This window comes from Tamandua tetradactyla, chromosome 1 (assembly GCF_023851605.1).
Source record: "Tamandua tetradactyla isolate mTamTet1 chromosome 1, mTamTet1.pri, whole genome shotgun sequence".
In the NCBI taxonomy this organism is placed as follows: Eukaryota; Metazoa; Chordata; class Mammalia; order Pilosa; family Myrmecophagidae; genus Tamandua; species Tamandua tetradactyla.
This window is the reverse complement of record NC_135327.1, coordinates 191,413,378-191,432,635: the sequence shown is the minus strand read 5'-3', so window position 1 is coordinate 191,432,635 and position 19,258 is coordinate 191,413,378. Positions and strand designations below refer to the sequence as shown.

Sequence of the window (19,258 nt, the reverse complement as noted above, 5' to 3'; positions counted from 1 at the left end):
AAGATGAGCTCTCATTAAACCTTAATAAACTCAATCCTGTCAGACCCAGGCCAACTCCTTATACTTTCTTTTCTCTTAAAAGCCCAGTTGCCTCCACCTGCTTTCCTGCCTTCTTGACAAAAGCCACCACTCTCTGTGTTTCCTTAGGGCTCCCCTTCTAATAAGATTGGCTGTGTGTCTTATTATTTCCCCTCTACAGCCCACAGCTCCTTTTCCTTTTAAAGGAAAACTAAGGAGATCAAACAACAACAACACTAAACCTAAGAACATTCATAAGTTTAAAACTCTACCTTCTCATCATCATGGGCCTGGCCTGTATCAGAAAACCTATTACCATACCAGGTAAGTGGTCAATAAATGAATAAATATAGTTCAATCATTAATTAACTAAATAATCAATGATTTAACTATCAAATAAATATAATTATGTTTGTTATTCTTTTGATGATTAAAATTAATGAAATATCAAAAAAGTAGGAATTCCAGTTTCATAGTAGAGAAAAAAAAGTTGTAGCAGCTAAAACACTTCAGGAGGGCCATGGTGGCTCAGCAGGTAGAGTTCTCGCCTCCCATGCGGGAGACCTAGATTCGGTTCCCTGTGCCTGTCCATGCAAAATAGCAACGACAAAAAGAACCACTTCTTGGTGAGAGCGTATTCCAAATGACTAATCTCTTTCTTACTCTGTTTACTCTCAAGAAAGAAAAAAGGCAAATGAATTCTTACTGCTTAAACATTTGATTATAGGTGTTACAGAAAACTAAGACCTTTCCTGAAGTAGAGAACAGGCATAGAGAGATAAAGCTCTGCACTGATGTGAAATAGCCAAGCCTAATGCGGCAAAAACAAAAAACAAAAAACAAACAAAAAACAAAGAAACAAAGCTATGGGCATATTTGAGCATTTGGACACCAAATTAGGCACATGAAGGCAGGGAAGCCTTTTCTTCAGGTTTTCAGCTCACAGAAAAACAACTTTTTCAATGCCTGGGGAGGAAGAAATGCTTTGAGTAGTGGAGGAGTTGGTGAGGAGCCTTTTATTAACCCTATGTATGAAGCCTCAAAATCTTCCTTGGAAGGGAGCGCCTCTTATTGAGTTAAAATAAAGACCCAAGATGGACTGGAGGGCAGTTGGCATTTAGCATCTGTCTAGGGTAGACGCACGGTTTAATATGTTGTTTCATATAATATTCATGAAACAGATTATATCGCAGTTGCATAGATGAAGACATTAAGATAAATTATCCAAATTATCAGTCAGCCATGTGGTAAAAACCAAAATACAAAATCATTTGTGTATGATTTCAAAGCTCATGTATTAGAACAAATGAAATTCTTCTTTCTTCTATGCCAGTATGTCTTAAAACATTTTAATTATCTCATCTATAATACACTTTGCATTTTTCAGCAAAGACAATATAAAGCTGTGTGTATTTTAGCTGAAGTTGCAATCCAGAGGCAGTTACCATCTGATCAGAAAGCCATGTGCCAGAGGTGGTCACCAGCATCATATCAAAAACATCACAGCCAGTTTAGAGAAGGCTACTCCAAGATTCTTACTATCTAGATCTCTAACTAATTTGATGAATAACAAATTGGGTTTTTCTTGATGAAATTAATGCTTTTAAAATTCACATAAATGTTAGACAAATGTTTGAAAAGATGAAATTAATGTCATTAAGGGCATGTAGTTTGGCAAAACATCTTTTAGAGACACTCTAGTCTTGTCTGATGAGAGTGAGGCACATGCTCATAAGGCTTGTAACCTGAACCCTTTGAGATGGTTCCAGAATCTGGATCACTCAGTGATTCCGCGCCCATTCATTTACTTAGTAAGTTTATTATTGTTTGGCACAGATTCTAAGGGTAGCAAAATCCCACTTCTGGAATATTGCTACAACTACAAGAGAAAATTTCATGCAAGGTGTAGCAGGTCAGAGAACTAGGACTTTATTGAGCTTACAGAAGAGTTTGTATTATGTCTGCTTGATAATAAACCCTTATTTAACAAATGTCTGTATGTATTGTAGAACTTGGTCTATGATCTGCTTTCATTGATCCCTAGCAGCAAGGCTATAGGAAGTAGCTTTTCTTACTTAACTAAACTTTCAGTGGCTGATGTTGTCTTGCAAAAAAGAATCCAAGAGGTTTGTGTGCAATTGGATTAAGCAGATCTATCAAATCGTTTGCATTAGAATCACCTGAAATTTAATATTTTTCAGTATCCCAACATCCTTCATTTCACTCTAGAGGTGGGATCTGAGAATCTGAATTGAAATAAGAAGCCCCTGGTGAGTCTTAGATATTCTGAGGATTCAGCCAATTAGGACATAACAAAGAAAGCATCATGATCACTTGCTGACAGCATATTGCAACAGCAGACCAAAACCCTTCATATTCTACAATCTCTATCCAAGAAATTTGTGGTTATAGTGATTTGCCAAACCCATCTAGATGGAAATAGATAAAAACTGGCTTCAGGCATTTAGCAAGCTCAGCCATGACCAAAAGTATTTCATTGTCCTATGGATGTGTTGTGATTATTCAATAGCTTTCCAACTGAATACTGTGATCCGTTTTCTATGACAGCAACAAAAACTATTGGCCAAAAGCCTATCATACTAAATATTTTTTGGATGAGAATCAGTTTGGGTATTTGGTTGCTGTTTCTCACATTCATAATTTATTCAGTCACATGACATATTGTCTCACTTCTCTCCAGACATCAAATATTTAAGTGCCTTTTAAAAATCATGTAGTCTTAAATTCAATGCTAAAGAAGGTTACTGAAGCAGGGGTCTAGTTTAGGACTTTTATCTTTAGGTTGTGACTCAATATCATATCATGACCAAGAGGGGAAGAATGCCTTGACATGAGAGTCTCTGGTCTAATGGAGCTCAACTAGGTGTTGGCTCCTCCAAAATCAGCAATGCTCTCAGAGCTTCTGTTTCTTCTTCTATATAATTGGAAATATATTGTTTGCCTTGCTTATTTTACAGAATTTACTAATTCATTCACAAATATTTATTGATCATAAACTATATTCCAATAATTTTTCTAGGACACAGCAGGGAACAAGACAGATATAACGACTCTCATGTAGGCTTATATTCTAATAAGTAGAAAAAATATATACATATAGAAATATACAAATATGTATTGACTTACACAGGTGAATAGATACATGAAATCTTTTCAGAGGCTAATGCATATACACATATATTCTTTAAACGGTAAACCAAAGCCTTTTTAAGGAATGTGATATATTTGTTCCAATCTTACATTATATGATTTAGGGTGGGAGAAACAATAATTTAATGAAAAATGTATTCCTCTAAAGAACAAAACTTACCTAGCACTTCAATAAAACATGTCCCCATATTTTATTAATGTTAAAATATTACTTTCTGGTAGGATTCATTTTTCAAAGTAGAAAATATGCCTGGTCATTGCTGCAACATTCTTTCAAACAGTAGAATTTATTGCTAAGAGAGTTTCCTTTTTTACTATTTTTTTCATTACTGAAGAATTAAATTATTGTTGAAATAATGGCTTCTCATATAAGGTAAAGCTATGGCAGGAAGCTTCTAAGATGGACCCTAATAATCCCTGCCTCTTGGTAAGCATGCCAATGTGTAATCCCATTTCTTTAGTTGTGGGCTAGAATAGTAACCTCACAAAAAGAATATGACAGAAGTGATGGGATGTCACTTCCAAGATTGGATTCCAAAAAGACTGGTTTCCATATTGGGAACTATCTCTCTTAACTCATTGACTCTTTTTTTCTCTTCTCCCTTCCCCTATTCCCTCTCCTTTCCTCTCCCCTTCCCTTTTGCCTCTTCCCTCTCTTTTCTTCCTCTCTTCCATCTCTTCTCCCCTCTCTTATCTTCCCTTCCCTTCTCTTTCCTTCTCTCTCCAATGTCATTGTCTTCATCATCATCTTCTCCTTTTTCCTCTTTCTCTTCCCCTCTCCCATCTTCTTTTCTACCTACTTCTTCTGCCCTCCTTCTCCTTCATTTATTTCTTTTCCTCTTCTTCCTCCCCCCCTCCTTGTTTCTTTCTTTTTCTCTCCTCTTTCATATCTTCTCTTTCTCTCTCAAAGCCCAACCACATGGAGGAGAAGCCACTTGAAGGAGAGAGTCCTTGAAGGACCTGGGGCCACATGGAGGAGAAGTGACGCATTCTAGACAACAGCCAGCCTCTACTATCAGCCATGTGTATAAGCCTTCTTGGAAGTAAACCCTCTAGACCCAGTCAGGTCTCCCAATGAAGCAGCCGTGGCTAGCAGCCTGAGTGCACTCTCATAGCAGAACTTGAGTCAGAACTACTCCACTATCCGTACCTTAATTCCTACCCAGAAAAACTGCAAATGTTTGTGTTTTAAGTCATTAAGTTTCAGGGTAATTAGTTATGGCAGCAAAAGATGCTAATTCATGGCCCATGACTGACTCTTGAAGACAATATTATGAAAATAAATGAATCTGAATCTCATGCCTTCCACTTCAAAGATTTGAACAGAACTGGAAGGATATGGTGACATCACAATAATGCCTTTATTATGAAGGAAACAAAAAATTTCAATTATCTTTCGCTTAGTGGGATTAAAATTTGTCTATGATTCCCTCCCTCCAAGAGCTACTGAGTCCACTGAATAAGATAAAAATACTTCTTAATCAAATGTCATTGAAACTGCGCAAGTGGCACTCTTACCTCCAAAAAAGTACTTCTCGCCAGTTTTAACCTGAAGAGGACTGTTAGTTCGAACTGCAGATGCCTCATCTCCATCAATGGTGAGGACAGCAAAGTTTTCCTTGGCTAGAAAACGCACTTCATGCCACTGTCCATCATTCAGCCCAGAACCTGGAAATTACAAAATAAAACAAATATTTTTTTTTCTCAAGATGGCTCAGTTAAAAACAATGTTTAATAGCAATAGGCCAGAATTTTACAAGTAGGAAGAATATATTTTCATTTCATATTTTTTATGCATCATATGTGTTTCTATCTGCTATCGGACTGAATAAGGTATAATAGAACACAATCAAATAGAGAAATAGTATGAATATACCAGTTAGGCACTTGGGAAAAAGAGTAGGTTGAATAAAATCATTTGAAAATCTATGAAGAACTATTTTATTAATGACTTATTTTCTGGTTAGTTTTGCTAGACCCCACTCTCAGATGAGAACATGGAGTTTTGGCTTTTATCTTATATGTTTCTGTTTTTAAAAAAATTTCTTTGGTCCTAGTTATTTTCTCTGAGTAAGTACTATATTTGGAAAATGTAGTTTATAGAAAAGTTATGGATTGAGGAATATGTGAGTGTGGGTAGTTATATGCACTAATTAACCATTAATAAGTATGGAATACAATTTTAGGATCAGCTGATCATTTATAAATAAGGTGTATTAATAATGGAATATGTTACTGCTTAAACAAATAAAAACAAAATAAACCAAGAAGGCCCACCTGTAAAATCACACAGCATTGTTGGCTAATACAAAAATAATGTGGAAACAGAAATTCCATTGCTCTCTCCACTAGGCAGATAAACAGGCTTAGGTTCATATTCAGTTTAAAACTAGAAAACTAAAGATCATAGAAGAGTAGCTACTGCATGTAAATATCTGCAAAAAGTGGGAAAAAAGAAGCCCAAAGAGGTAAGATGGTTTTCTTGGACCTCGTGAAGACCTTTATAGTAGCACAGGAAAGATACTGTGTTCCAATATGCTTTAAATGGCATAGTCTAGACTCCACAAGTAGAAGTTACTTTAAGATGCATTTCAGTTTTACTAAAGAAAGTGATATCTAAGAATTAAAAGTATCCAAACATGAAATGTGAGTAAAAATGAAAGATAAATGAAGGCTCTGAGCTGCTAATAATTTATACCACAAATCCTCAGACTACAACCTTTTGGACAAATCTGGTCCACTGCCTGTGTTTTTTTCTTTCTTTTTTTTTTTTTTTTTATTTTGCATAGGCAGGCACCAGGAATCAAACCTGGGTCTCCAGTATGGCAGGCGAGAACTCTGCCTGCTGAGCCACCATGGCCCACCCCCACTGCCTGTTTTTTAAAAACTTTTTTTTATTGTGAAATACAACATATATACAAAAACCAATACATTTCCAAGTACATTTTGACAAGTAATTATAGAACAGATTTTAAAGTTTGATATGGGTTACAGTTCCACAATTTTTCATTTTTTCTTCTAGCTGCTTCAACACACTAGAGATCAAAAGAAATATCAGTATAATGATTCAGCAGTCATACTCATTTGTTAAATCCTATCTTCTCTGTTACACTCCTCCTTCTCTCCTTTCTTCTGTTTTTTTTTTGTGTGTGAAAAATGACATATACAAAAATGCAATAAATTTCAAATTACATCGAAACAATTAGTTGTAGAACAGATTTCAGAGTTCGGAATTGTGGTACGATTCTACAATTTTAGGTTTTTAGCTGCTCCGAGGTACTGGAGACTAATTTTTATATGACCTGTAAGCTAAGAATGAGTTTTATATTTTTAAATGATTGAAATAAAAAATCAAAAGACTATTTCATGAAAATCATATAAAATTCAAATTTCAGTGTCCATAAATAGTTTTATTGACACAAAGCCAAGGTCCTTATTTTAGGGAGCATCTGTATTTCGATGACAGAATTGGATAGCTGTGACAGATACCTTATGGCCTGCAACGTTTAAAATATTTACTATCTGACCCTTTCCAGAAAAACTTTGCCAAACAGTGGTTTATGCTATTAATCAGAAAATCTATTTTACAGAAAAAAGTTAAAGCCCTTCAAAGCTTAGACTTTTAGAGAACTGAAACTTTTTAATATTTACTTATGTTTACTAAACCATATCATTAAAAATACCTACTTCTAAGTATGTTTTTTATGCTCTTAATATTTTAATTTAATAAATACTTATTGAACAGTTTTCACTTTGATGGAAGGCAATACAAAGTTCCTGCTTTAAAATAATTAATACTAACTTCTAAATTATGATATATAATCATATGCATGGATATATACAACGTATGCATAACTTAAAAAATAACGAAACAAATGACCATGTAAACTCACCATCATTTGGCCTAGAGTGTTTCAGTAGCCTCCTATCTGTCCTCTCCACAGGAGTATTATAATTTTAGGAATGCAATTGGGGTCACATTATTTCTCTTACATGAACTTTCTGTTGCTGCTGAAAGCACTGAGAGTACCAGCCAAGTCCTTAGGCTAGGCTCAGGTCAGGGGTGTTATGTGAGCTGCCCCGACCCTCCTCAGGGTCATCTCCTACAATACTGTCCGTTGTCAGCTCTGCTGTATCTGCTCTGGCCTCTGCTATTCAATGGACATGCCCAGCATTTTTCAGGGTCTTTGCACTTACTCTTCCCTCTGTCTGGAATGCTTTTTTCCCTCAATGTCGGCATGGCTTGCTCCATCACTTCAGGTCTCTGCTCAAATATCATCTTTCCAGAGAGGTCTTTCCTGACCATGATATATAAATTAGCTTTTCCCCCTCTCCTCCAACAGCATTCTTTTTCAGAGCTTTATTTTTCCTCACAGTATCTCTCATTACCAAATGTATTATATGCTCATTTACTAGTTTATTTATTATTTGTCTTTCTGCATTTGATGTTTCGGATCAGGGGTTTTGTTTGTCTTCATTTTTCTATGGAAACCCCAGTGCTTAAACAGGGCTTGGCACATAGTAGGTGCAAATGAGTAAGTGAATGAGACTGAGAGAGTGATCATGATTATGAATTTGGCATTACGAATTTCATAGATGGTCAAGTTGATGATGGAACATAAAAAACAAGTAAAATAACACTGGCTTATCTGACCATGGCTTCATTAATAGAAATAGTCAAATGCAATATGATTGAAAAATTATATAGTTAAATTTAATTGAATGGAATTTCTATAAAACTATCTAGAAATCTGCAGCACCCACAACACAACTGACCTTATCCAGTTATTGATTTACTCAAATAAACATATCCCTTCAGTCCACATGGAGATATCCTTTCGAGTTTTCTGAAATTGATATTTTCCCTTAAACTTTTACTTTAAATGGAAATTTTAGATTGCAGGTCTGAGAAGTAAATTCTAGCATTTTTTCCCCATTGCCTCTTAAAATAGGGCCATGAGTATTCATTTAAATTGTGGCCATACTTTTGGAACACTGAAGAGTTCATTCTTTTAGTTTTATAGATGAATGCATCAATGATCTTAAACATATGATCCTGTTGTTATTTCATAGAACTGAGACTCTATTCCAGACTATTTAATACCCAAACAGTAGTTTTCCCTACCACTCAGAACTCAGGTATCCAGTATTATGGTGAGAATAAAGAGGGCGTCATAGTTTTGGCATATTCTCCCTCTGTCAGCACCTACTCCCTCTAGTGCAAGAGAGACTTGAACAGCTTAGCATGAAACATGGGCCAAAATAAAAGTAGATGACACTCTCCTACAACATGTTCCAGAGTAACATTAGATGTCCCCTGTGGACTACTCCCATATATTGCACTGGCTTCCAATGGCTTAGGAAGAGGAGCATCAAGAAGCACCAGGGATGGGAGAGATGGTGGTTAATGTCCCACAGTTGCCCATTGCAACAACTCCCTCATTAAAGAACACTTCGTTTTCCCAATCACCCCAATTATATAAAAATTGGGAAAATAATTCTTTTCTTTCTTGCTTTCAAATATTGCCTGAAGATCAAGCCAGATAAAATCCTTAGCACAGTAAAATTATCATGACAATGTCAGGCCTTATATTCTTAAATTACAGTCCATTCACTGTCATGCAAACACTGGTGTTTATTGAAATAATTTCTTTGAGTTAGTCACTTTTAGGTTCTCTCATAGACTTGATGCATAATGGATTATATCTTCACCACTTTCCTCTAAAGTACAGAACCGGATTAATGTTGTTTAAAAATATGAGTGTACAGTTTTCATTTGTTTTTGTCTTTGTCTTTATAATTTGATGAAGACTGCTATGAAATGCAGTTTTGGGGCGTGGATCCCAAGGACATCAACATAAAGAATATTCAATCTTAAAATCTAATAATCAGACATCCACAGGCAACCACATATGAGACACCTTTAACAGACGGAGCTTTCTATTCTAAACGGTAGGCAGAGGCCTTTCTGAAAAGCCCTAAGAAACTTTCTTAACAAAATTATTTATAAATAAAACATCACCAGCTGAACTGTTCATGGAAAAAAGGTCAATTATTCCAATCAGATTAAAATAAAAAGGCTATTTTATTTTTTCAATGAAGTTAATTACTAGAGAAATAGAACCCAAGATAAAAGTAGCCTAGTTGATAGTAGACACTTTCAGCTCTCAGCTCAGATGGTAATTTCTATTCATTTCAATTCCAATTATTATTTTGAAACTTCATCTTAATCATTAAGCGGTATTGCTCAGCAATCTATGATCGGGATGGGCCCCTAAATACAATGAAGTTCACATTTAAATGCAACAAGAATGACCCAATTGCTCTAAAAAAAAATATGCCGCTTCTTTAAAATCTTCTTCATCCACATGTTATAAAAAATTATAGCCTTAAGGCTCTCTCCAGAGAAGAATCCAATTTCATAATCTCGTATATGCGAAAATATATAGACATGCTGTTATAAGCTTTATATGCTAGCCACTCTGCTAAGTACATTACTTGTATTTGACTCACTTAAACTTCATGGCAATTTTAAAAAATTATTATTCCCAATACATAGATGAAGGAACTGATTCTAATAAAGCTTAAGCATCCTATGCTAGTAAATGATAGAGCTGAGAATTGGAACTCAGATATATCTGGTTCCAGAGCTTGAAATCTTACAACAAACAAAAACCCCAAAATAATATGTTATATCATCCCTGGACACCCATGGTCAGAGTTCTATAGTACACACACACACACACACACACACACACACACACACACACACACATTTCCATTTGCTATCTCATCTGGATAGGAGCTCAATTCCGGGGGATTTCCTTGTCTCACGTATCTTTAGGGCTGGAAATAAACAGAGACATCATCCAGTTTCATCAGCCAACTTTCAGTCATTTATACCATTTAATTTTTGTTGTACTAGAGCATCACTTATACTATATAAATCCTTTAGTGTTTTCTTTAATTGATGTTTTCTCTTCAAACTTTACTTTCAATGGAAATTTTAGATTACAGGTTTGAGAAGTAAATTCTAGCATTTTCTCCCCATAGTATATTAAAATAGGGCCATGAGTATTCATTTAAATGGTATCCATACTTTTGAAACATTGATGAGTTCATTCTTTTAGTTTTATAGGTGAGTGCATCAATGACCTTAAACATATGATCCTGTTGTTATCTGGTAGAACTGAGACTCTATTCCAGACTATTTAATACCCAAACAGTAGTTTTCCCTACCACTCAGAACTCAGGTATCCAGTATTATGGTGAGAATAAAGAGGGCATCATAGTTTTGGCATATTCTCCCTCTGTCAGTGCCCATTCCTTCCAGTGCAAGAGAGACCTGCACAGCCTGGTGTGAACCATGGGCTAAAATAAAAATAGGTGACACTCTCTACAAACTTGCTCCAGAATACATTTCATCTTTGTCATTTCCTCAGCCATCTGTGACTTGGAGGAGCACAAAATTATTTTTCTTTTCAGAGAAGCTTTAAGTTTATTGCATTTTTAAAGAAAAATTAACAATTCTGTTTACTATTTTAAAATTCATATGAAATGGAACATTAAAGAAATGCAAGAGCTTGTGGAATTCAATATATGAAATTCACTCTAAATACCACAGTCAACTGGATTGATGCTAGAAGATATATACTTAAATACTAATGCGTTATTCTGGAAAAAAAAACGTGTAGTCATACCAGGTCTCATTAGATATTTTATGAGTCATAACTGACAAAGAATACATCAAGAAACACAGATTTCAGCCTCATTTCTCAGTCGCTGTTAAAGAGATGTTCTTTCTCCAGCTATTAATGGAGAGTCAGTGAAGGTATCCAGAATGGAGAGACTCACCAGGAACCCACCTCCAGATGTGGCTGAGCCCTTGTGGCTGGACAGTGACCCAGGATGAGATTAAGAAAGAAAAAGGTTGCTTGCTGATACTTAAAAAAAAAATGATGCAATGTCATATGGCTAATGTTTCCTGAGAGCCTGACTCTACACGTCCTATATTCATCACCTTCTTGAGTCTTTACAAAAGTGAGCAACAAGAGAGCACAAAGACAACAGTATGGGAGTGCAAGGGACAGTCTTAGAGCTAGACTGCCAGCAATTCTCTGCTCCTTGTTAATTTAGGCAATTTACATCACCTCTCTGTGCCTTAGGTTTCTTTTCTCTAAAATGAGAACGACCATACCTATTTCATGAGTTTGTTTTGAGGACAAATGAATTAATATTTGTGTTAGTTGCCAGCTGCCGGAATGCAATATAACAGAACTGGAGCAACTTTTAAAAAGGGGAATTTATTAAGCTGCAAGTTTACAGTTCTAAAGCTGTGAAAATGTCCATTGTAAGGCATCTAGAGAAAGATACCTTAATTCGAGAAGGCCAATGATGTTTGAGGTTTCTCTCTCAGCTGGAAAAGCATATGGCAATGTCTGCTAGTTTTCTCTCCAGGTTTCTTCATTGGCTTCCTCATTGCTCTGTCAATTCCGGTGGCTCTGTCAGTTCTGGTGGCTGTCTCCAGGTTCTAGCTTGCTTAACATCTTGTAGCCATATCTGCTGGGCTCCCAGCATCTCCAAACATCAGTGTCTCTACTCTCCACATATCTGCATCTGCATCAGCTCTTTTTTTTCAGCTCTATGGCTTCTATCCTTTCTCGAGGCTCTGTCCTTTCTGAGGTATCTCCAAAATGTTTCATCTTTTAAAGGTTCTAGTAAATCAATCAAGACCCAAATGGACTGGGCAGAGTTACAGCTGCATCTAATCAAAAGATCACACCCCCAATCGGTGTCTCACACCTCCATGGAGATAATTAAATCAAAGTTTCCCAACCTACAGTACTGAATTGTGATTAAAAGAAACAGCTGCTCCCACAAGAGTGGATCAGGTTTAAAACATGGCTCTTCTGGGGCACATAACCTTTCAAACCAGTACAATATTGCCACAACATTAGAATGGGGTCTGACACGCTAGAAGCTGCATATTTATATTTCTATTATTAGGTCAAAAAATAATGAAGCTTTGAAAAGTTTCATTTTATAGAAAAGGAAAAATGAAACTTTAATTTAATAATTGTTCTTTGGGAGCCGTTACCTCACAATTACAAATATTGGGGTAGTTATAAATAAGCCTTCTAAATAAGAAAGCAATATAATATCTTTACAATGTGAAGATCATGAATATACACACATGGAACAATAAAAAATATCTATCCTCATATGCTAATGGGTACTTGAGGCTTGAAAAAACATGTCCAATGATAGATAGTATTAGATATGTTATGGGAGAAAAACTATCTCAAACAACTTAAATAGATGTGAAGCTTCGTTACACAAAAATATGTTATGGCAAAGAGGCTGATGTAAAGGACACACATTCTTCACATTAGCATAAAATTATTCAGAAAAAGTGAGAGTAGAAAAATGTTAAATAATCTTATTATATAACATTAAAAACACATGAGCAGGGAGAGGGGGTGCGAGGGTAGTTCAGTGGTAGAATTCTCACCCGCCATGTGGGAAACCTGGTTCGATTCTCAGCCCATGCACTTCCAAAACCAACAAAAACAAATCAACAAAACAAAAAATTCAACAAATGGTGTTGCAATAACGGCATACTCACAAGGAAAAAGAATGAAATGTGGCCCTGCCATGCAGCACAAAAAAAAAACCAAAAACAAAAATACACATGATCAAGGCTACTGGCACACAGTAGTTTAGGTACTGCTAATTTCAGATACTTCATTTTATTTATTTATTTTTTATTCTTTTTTTCACCTTACATATATATATTTTAAATTTTTTTAATTAATTTTTAAATTAAAAAATATGACAAGAAAGAAACACAAACATTCTTAACATATGATCATTCTGTTCTACGTATATAATCAGTAATTCACAATATCATCACATAGTTGTATATTCATCATCATGAAGGTACTTCACTTTAGCAACTCAAATACACCATAAACTGAAAAGGGATATAGATATAATGCATAAGAATAGCCTCTAGGGAAATCTCTCTGCTCTGTTTGAAATCTCTTAGCCACTGACACTTTAGTTTTTCTCTTCTTCCTTTTGGTCAAGAAGGTTTTCTCAATCTCTTGAGGCCAGGTCCCGGCTCATCCAAGGATTTCTATCCCATGTTGCCAGGGAGATTTTTACACCTGGGAGGTACGTCCCATGCAGTGGGGGAAGCCAGTGGGTTCGCTTGCCGAATCGGCTCAGAGAGAGAGCCTTGTTTCTTGAAGATGATTGCATAAAGATGTAATATTTACAGTGTGACTGTGTGATTGTGAAAACCTTGTGTCTGATGCTCCCTTTATCTAGGATATGGACAGATGAGTAAAAAAATATGGATAAAAATAAATAAATAATAGGCAGAACAAAGGTTAAAATATATTGGGTAGATGGAAATACTAGTGGTCAATGAGAGGGAGGGGTAAAGGGTATGGTATGTATGAGGTTTTTCTTTTTTCTTTTTATTTCTTTTTCTGGAGGCTATGTTCTAAAAAATGATCATGGTGATGAATATACAACTATAAGATGATATCGTGAGCCATTGATTGCATACCATGTATGGAATGAATTTGTACACTCACAAATGTATGTACATGCATGCTTTCTCAAAGGAAGTGAAACAGGATGACTGCTGTGCCTGCTCCTAGTCAGGTTGAGAGGTGCCTATAATTCAGACAAAAAAAATCAGCTATGAGCCAGATAGTAACTCCTGCCCTGCAAGTTCTGTTTCTGTACTTTCCCAGTGTTTACCACCCATTCCCGTAGTAACTCCTGCCCTGCTTGCTAGCCTATATAATATGGAAACAAGCATATTTTGGGCTTAGACTTTGGACAGGAGTCTTCTGAGTCTGAAACAGCAACAAAAGTTTTGTCCACTTTTCAGAGGCTCCGGTACTTTTTCACGTGGTGCTCGGAGTTTTGTCCTACTTCATTTCATTTTATCAATAAAAATATTTAAAAAAAAGAGCAAACCTAGTTAATTAAATATCATAGATATTTTAATCTATAGCCCTAAAAATTATAATGCAAGTCAGACAAAAATGAGTTCTGTAACGTCTCCTTGGGAAAATCAGGGAATTCCTTTATATTTCAGGGCCACATACGTAACACAAATGTAACACTCAGAGAGATGGTATAACACATTGGCTAAGAATGTAAAATCAGATTATCTGGATACAAATCTCATTTCTGCTCACCTAATAGCTGGACTTTAAGCAAATTAAACACTTTATGCCCCAGTTTCCCTGTTTATAAAATGGAAAAGGTGAAAATATCTATTCCATAGCATTGTAAGAATGATCATGTAAAATAATATCTGGCATATAGTTACTTCTCAATAAATGTTACCTAACAAACTTTATTAAATGAGTGAGCCTGGCTCTCTGAACAAAAATTTGGGTTATTGTACTTTAATTTTGTAATCATTAACTATATGCCAAAAAATGTTAAAAATTGGTTTTCTTTGTGAACAAATACCTCTTCCCCCAATAGAAATTCAGTCATGCTTTGTGCCTGGTCAGGTCAGGAATTTGAAGATTTGGGAGAGTGTCTGGATATATCTCTTGTTAAAATTAGGGTTTTAAAGCTAGTTTTGTTATCCGGCATATAACAAAAATCTGTCTTATGACTTCATAGCTACAGATCCATTTTCTCCTCCCCAAAATGTTTTTTCTTTTTAAACTTTATTACTCAATGGATGTGGCTCTGAATGTGGAATATTTTCAAAAAATAAATCCAATTCCAAATAAAATTTGAGGGTGACTGTGGTAGTTAGGTTCAGGTGTCAGCATGGCCAGGTGAAGGTGCCTAGTTCTGTTGCTGTGGCCACGAGCCAATGGAATGTGAACCTCATCTGTTGCTCATTACATCTGCAGTCGGGTAGGAGGTGGGCCTGCTGCAATGAATGGGGTTTGACTTAATTGGCTGGTGCTTAAATGAGAGAACTCAAACATAGCACAGCCCAAGCAGCTCAGCATACCTCATCTCAGCACTTGCAGCTCAGCCCAGGCCTTTGGAGATGCAGAAATAAATCACTCTGGGGAAAGTTGTTGGAGACGAGAGGTCTGGAGAGAAGGCCAGAAGAGATCACCCTGTACCTTCCCATGTAAGAAAGAACTTCAGTCAAAAGTTAGCTGCCTTTCCTCTGAAGAACTATACGTTAATTAAATAAGCCCCCTTTTATTGAAAGCCAATCCATCTCTGGTATGTTGTATTCTGGCAGCTAGCAAACTAGAACAGTTAGACTGATATAAACCTGGATGCATATTTTCCAAAATGTTATTGTTTTAAAAATATATCCTATTGCAACAGTCTCAAATTAATTTCACATTTAAAGTCTACTTGATATTATCTTTTTTTTTTTTTGAATATGGGCAGGCATCGGGAATTGAACCTGGGTCCTCTGGCATGGCAGGCAAGCATTCTTGCCTGCTGAGCCACCATGGCCCACCCAACTTGATATTACTTTATAATAGATATCTTTAGTTACACATAATAAAAACTTTTCAACTATACATTACAAAAGAAAAGTAATATTTTTACAGAGATTTTTACACCTAAAACAAACATTTTGTTCCTATTGATTTTCATAAGACAGCAAAATGATTTTAGAATATTTTTGCTAACATCCCCTAACTTACAATTGTTAGCAAAACTTGTTTTGTATGCAAATTTAAAATGTTAATGAAGTATATTCTATCTAGGCTGTCTTTCTAATGGTGCTATTTTCAAAGTAAGACTCTTGAGGTAGTTGCTTTGATTGAACAAGAAGAAACAGATGTTACTCTTATTAGAGACAAGAAGCAAAGACTGGTTTAATGAATATTGAAAAAAAAAGAAAGTATTTAAAATATAGTAGCAAACCAAGATGTAACATCTGTTAGAAAATGCTTCACATAAAATTACAGTGACTAGAGTTTAATCTTTTGCCCAATATTCAGTTTTGAGAGAAAAATTTCCTAGAATATGAATTCATATTTAGGCAGTTAAAGTGCTCTCTAATGTGCTAATGATATATCTCATAAGTTATCAATTAAAAATTTATGCAATAAAGAGAAAAATTGAAATACACATCTCTATAAAGATGATGAATTCTAGTTCTTCTATTACCAATGCAAGTTACAAAGCCTAAGGAAATTGATCCAATTTAATCTTATTTTGCTCACTTCGACACTCCATTCTAAACTATGTGATAAATATAATCAATTATAGTCAGATAGATGTGACTATCTTATCTATGAAATAAGATAGTTGGGCAGGCACAAAATGTTTTGCTTTGCAAAGCTGAAGAAACTGCCAAGAGCTCTCTGTCTATTTTCTGTAGACAGAAAGCCATTTTAGAACATACTTTATTTGTACTTAAGGAAACATTTGAATGTCCCATTTAAGTTTGACAAATTCCCTGGAGAGAGAAAACTGCAGAACACATTTTATGGGTGTTGCTGGAAATGACCCTTTCTCTTATCTACTTTATTTAATAAAGTAAAACCTTAGCGATGTGATGGCTTTCAGACATCCTGAGACTTCTGAGAAAGAAAGGATCTAGATTAGTGGTTCTGATCTTGCCTATGCGTCAGAATCACCTGGAGAACTTTTTAATCTACATGAAAGCCTATAAATCATTGCTGTGAGAAATTAAAGATCTAAATGAATGGAGATCAAAACCATGTAATCCCAATCAAAATCTCAATGCTGTTTTGTAGAAATTGACAAACTGATTCTAAAATGTATAAGGAAATGCAAAGACCTTAAATACTAAAAAACAATAAAAAAGAAAACAATATTTAGAAGATTTACCACCTGATTTCAAAACTTACTTAAAGCTATCAAAATGCAGATCAGAAATACACCCTCATGTTTGTGTTTAATTTTTGACAAAGGCAATTCAATGGGGAAAGACAAGTTTTTTTCAAGAAATAGTGCTGGAACAACTTGGTAAATAAATTGAAAAAAGTCTATCTCAATCCCTACCTCACATAATGCAGAAAAAATACTTCTAGATGGATTTCAGACTCAAACACAAAGTCTTTAACTATAAAATTTCTGAAAGAAAACATAAAGGGATCTTGTGGTTGACAAAGATTTCTTAGAAGGCATAAAAACACTTGTAAATTTGACTTCATCAAAGTTAAAAACTCCTGATGGTCAATACAAATAGTTAAGAAAATTAAAAGGCAAGAAAGAGACTAAGAAAATATTTGAAATACTATTTGAAATAGGAATATATTACAATATACTAAAAGCTGTTACAAATCAATCCTAAAAACACAAAATGTACAAAAGTTATTTCACAAGTAAAGATATATTAATTGCCCATAAACAAATGAAAAAGCATTTGACATCATTCGACACTAAGGTAATTAAAACCAAAATGATATACAATTTAACACCAATGAGTGGTTTAAAATTTAAAGGACTGACTAGGATTTGGGGTAATTTGATCACTTATACATTGCTGGTGGGAGTGTAAAATGTACAATCATTTTGGAATACTATTTGACAGTTTCATATAAAGCTAAATACACTGATCCTATTGACCTACAAATTCCTATATTAAGTATGTATCCACCAAAAACATAATATATTCCACAAAATACTTCTATAGGAATCTTTCCACAGCTTTATTCATAGTAATCTCAACTGGAAATAATTGTTTATCTATACATTACATATTCAAACAAGGAAATACTGTTCAGCAATAATAAAGAATGAAGTAGTTATAGAAGCAACAGCATGGACGAAATTTTAAAACATTGTATGAAGTCAAAGAATCTAGTCACAAAACCCTTACTAGGTGAATCCTTTTTAATGAAATTCTAGAACAGGTAAAACTAATATATGCCAGTACAAATCAGAACAGTAGTTTCTATGGGGGGTGGGAGGAGGTGGTGGGAATGAACTTTTAGTTGGAACAAGGGAATATTCTGGGATAATGGAAAAGTTCTATATCTTGATTGGTGTGCTAGTTACCTAAGCATATGAATTTATCAAAATCCATTGAATTTTACTTTAAAGATCTATGCATTGCAATGTTCTTATTCATTTTTTACTTCAACTAACTTTTATTCAATGTCCATTTCATGTTTTGATTTCTGCATTTTCAAACAATGGCACACCCAACATATGGCATACCATTATTTGCTATTAAACAAGGCAATCCCACGACCTTCTGGAAATCAGTATTTTAGACTTAAAAATTTAAATAACTACTCCAAGACTAAATATTCATAGCACTTCTAATAATTGTTTCAAACATTATTGATTCCCTGCCAAAAGCCAAGCATCATAATATTGCAAAGTCTACTGTATAAAACTTTAATGATTATTCTGCTGACCATTCTCTTCTCTTGAGAAATTTCTCCAAAGCAAGGAACTTTAGTAGGAATACATGTTTATGAAATAATCATCTCCTATAAATCTTTTCAATCCAGGACCCCAGGTTCATGTACCATTTATGGGTGTTTCAAATGCACTTCTTAAACATTCATTTATTCATGCTTTCCAGTATTTGATACTTGAATACTAAGTTTTATACAAGTTGCCATGAATAGGAAACTGTTGCTAATTTCAAGGAAGTTTCCAAGTCATGAGGCAGCTGATTAGTGTACACAAATGGTTAAGATATAAGAGATAATATGGTATAGCACTGAAGAAACTGGGTGTCATTCATATCTGGATTCAAATCACACCCAGCTTCCTTTATTCATCCATAAAATTATGTTGAATATCTACTATTCCCCAGGAACTATGTTAACACTGAAGATACAGAAGTAAATCAGAAATGATCCATGCTGTTTTACTTTGGGCAATTTTTTTTAAACCCCTTTGAAACTTCATTTCCTCATTTGTAGAAGAAGACTTACAACACTATGCCTGAAGTATAATATCAGTGAGACACATGATACTATCAGTATTAACAGTCAGCAGTTTTAATTTTTATTATTATTATTGTTGTCATACATGTATAAAGAGAAATACATGTTTGGAGATTTAAAAATGGAAAACACATTTTGGGGTTCTGTGTGTATGGCAGATAAAGTTATTATAA

The 19,258-nt window shown here is 34.9% G+C and overlaps 1 protein-coding gene across 1 annotated transcript in view; it reads right to left on the bottom strand.

The window, feature by feature from the left end:
• Positions 1-19,258, bottom strand: part of CNTNAP2 (contactin associated protein 2) — a 1,376,829-nt gene that overhangs the window by 1,080,206 nt on the left and 277,365 nt on the right. The window contains exon 7 of the mRNA XM_077159101.1: positions 4,708-4,857. Within this exon, the coding sequence (XP_077015216.1) occupies positions 4,708-4,857 (150 nt within the window). The remainder of the gene's footprint in view (positions 1-4,707; positions 4,858-19,258) is intronic.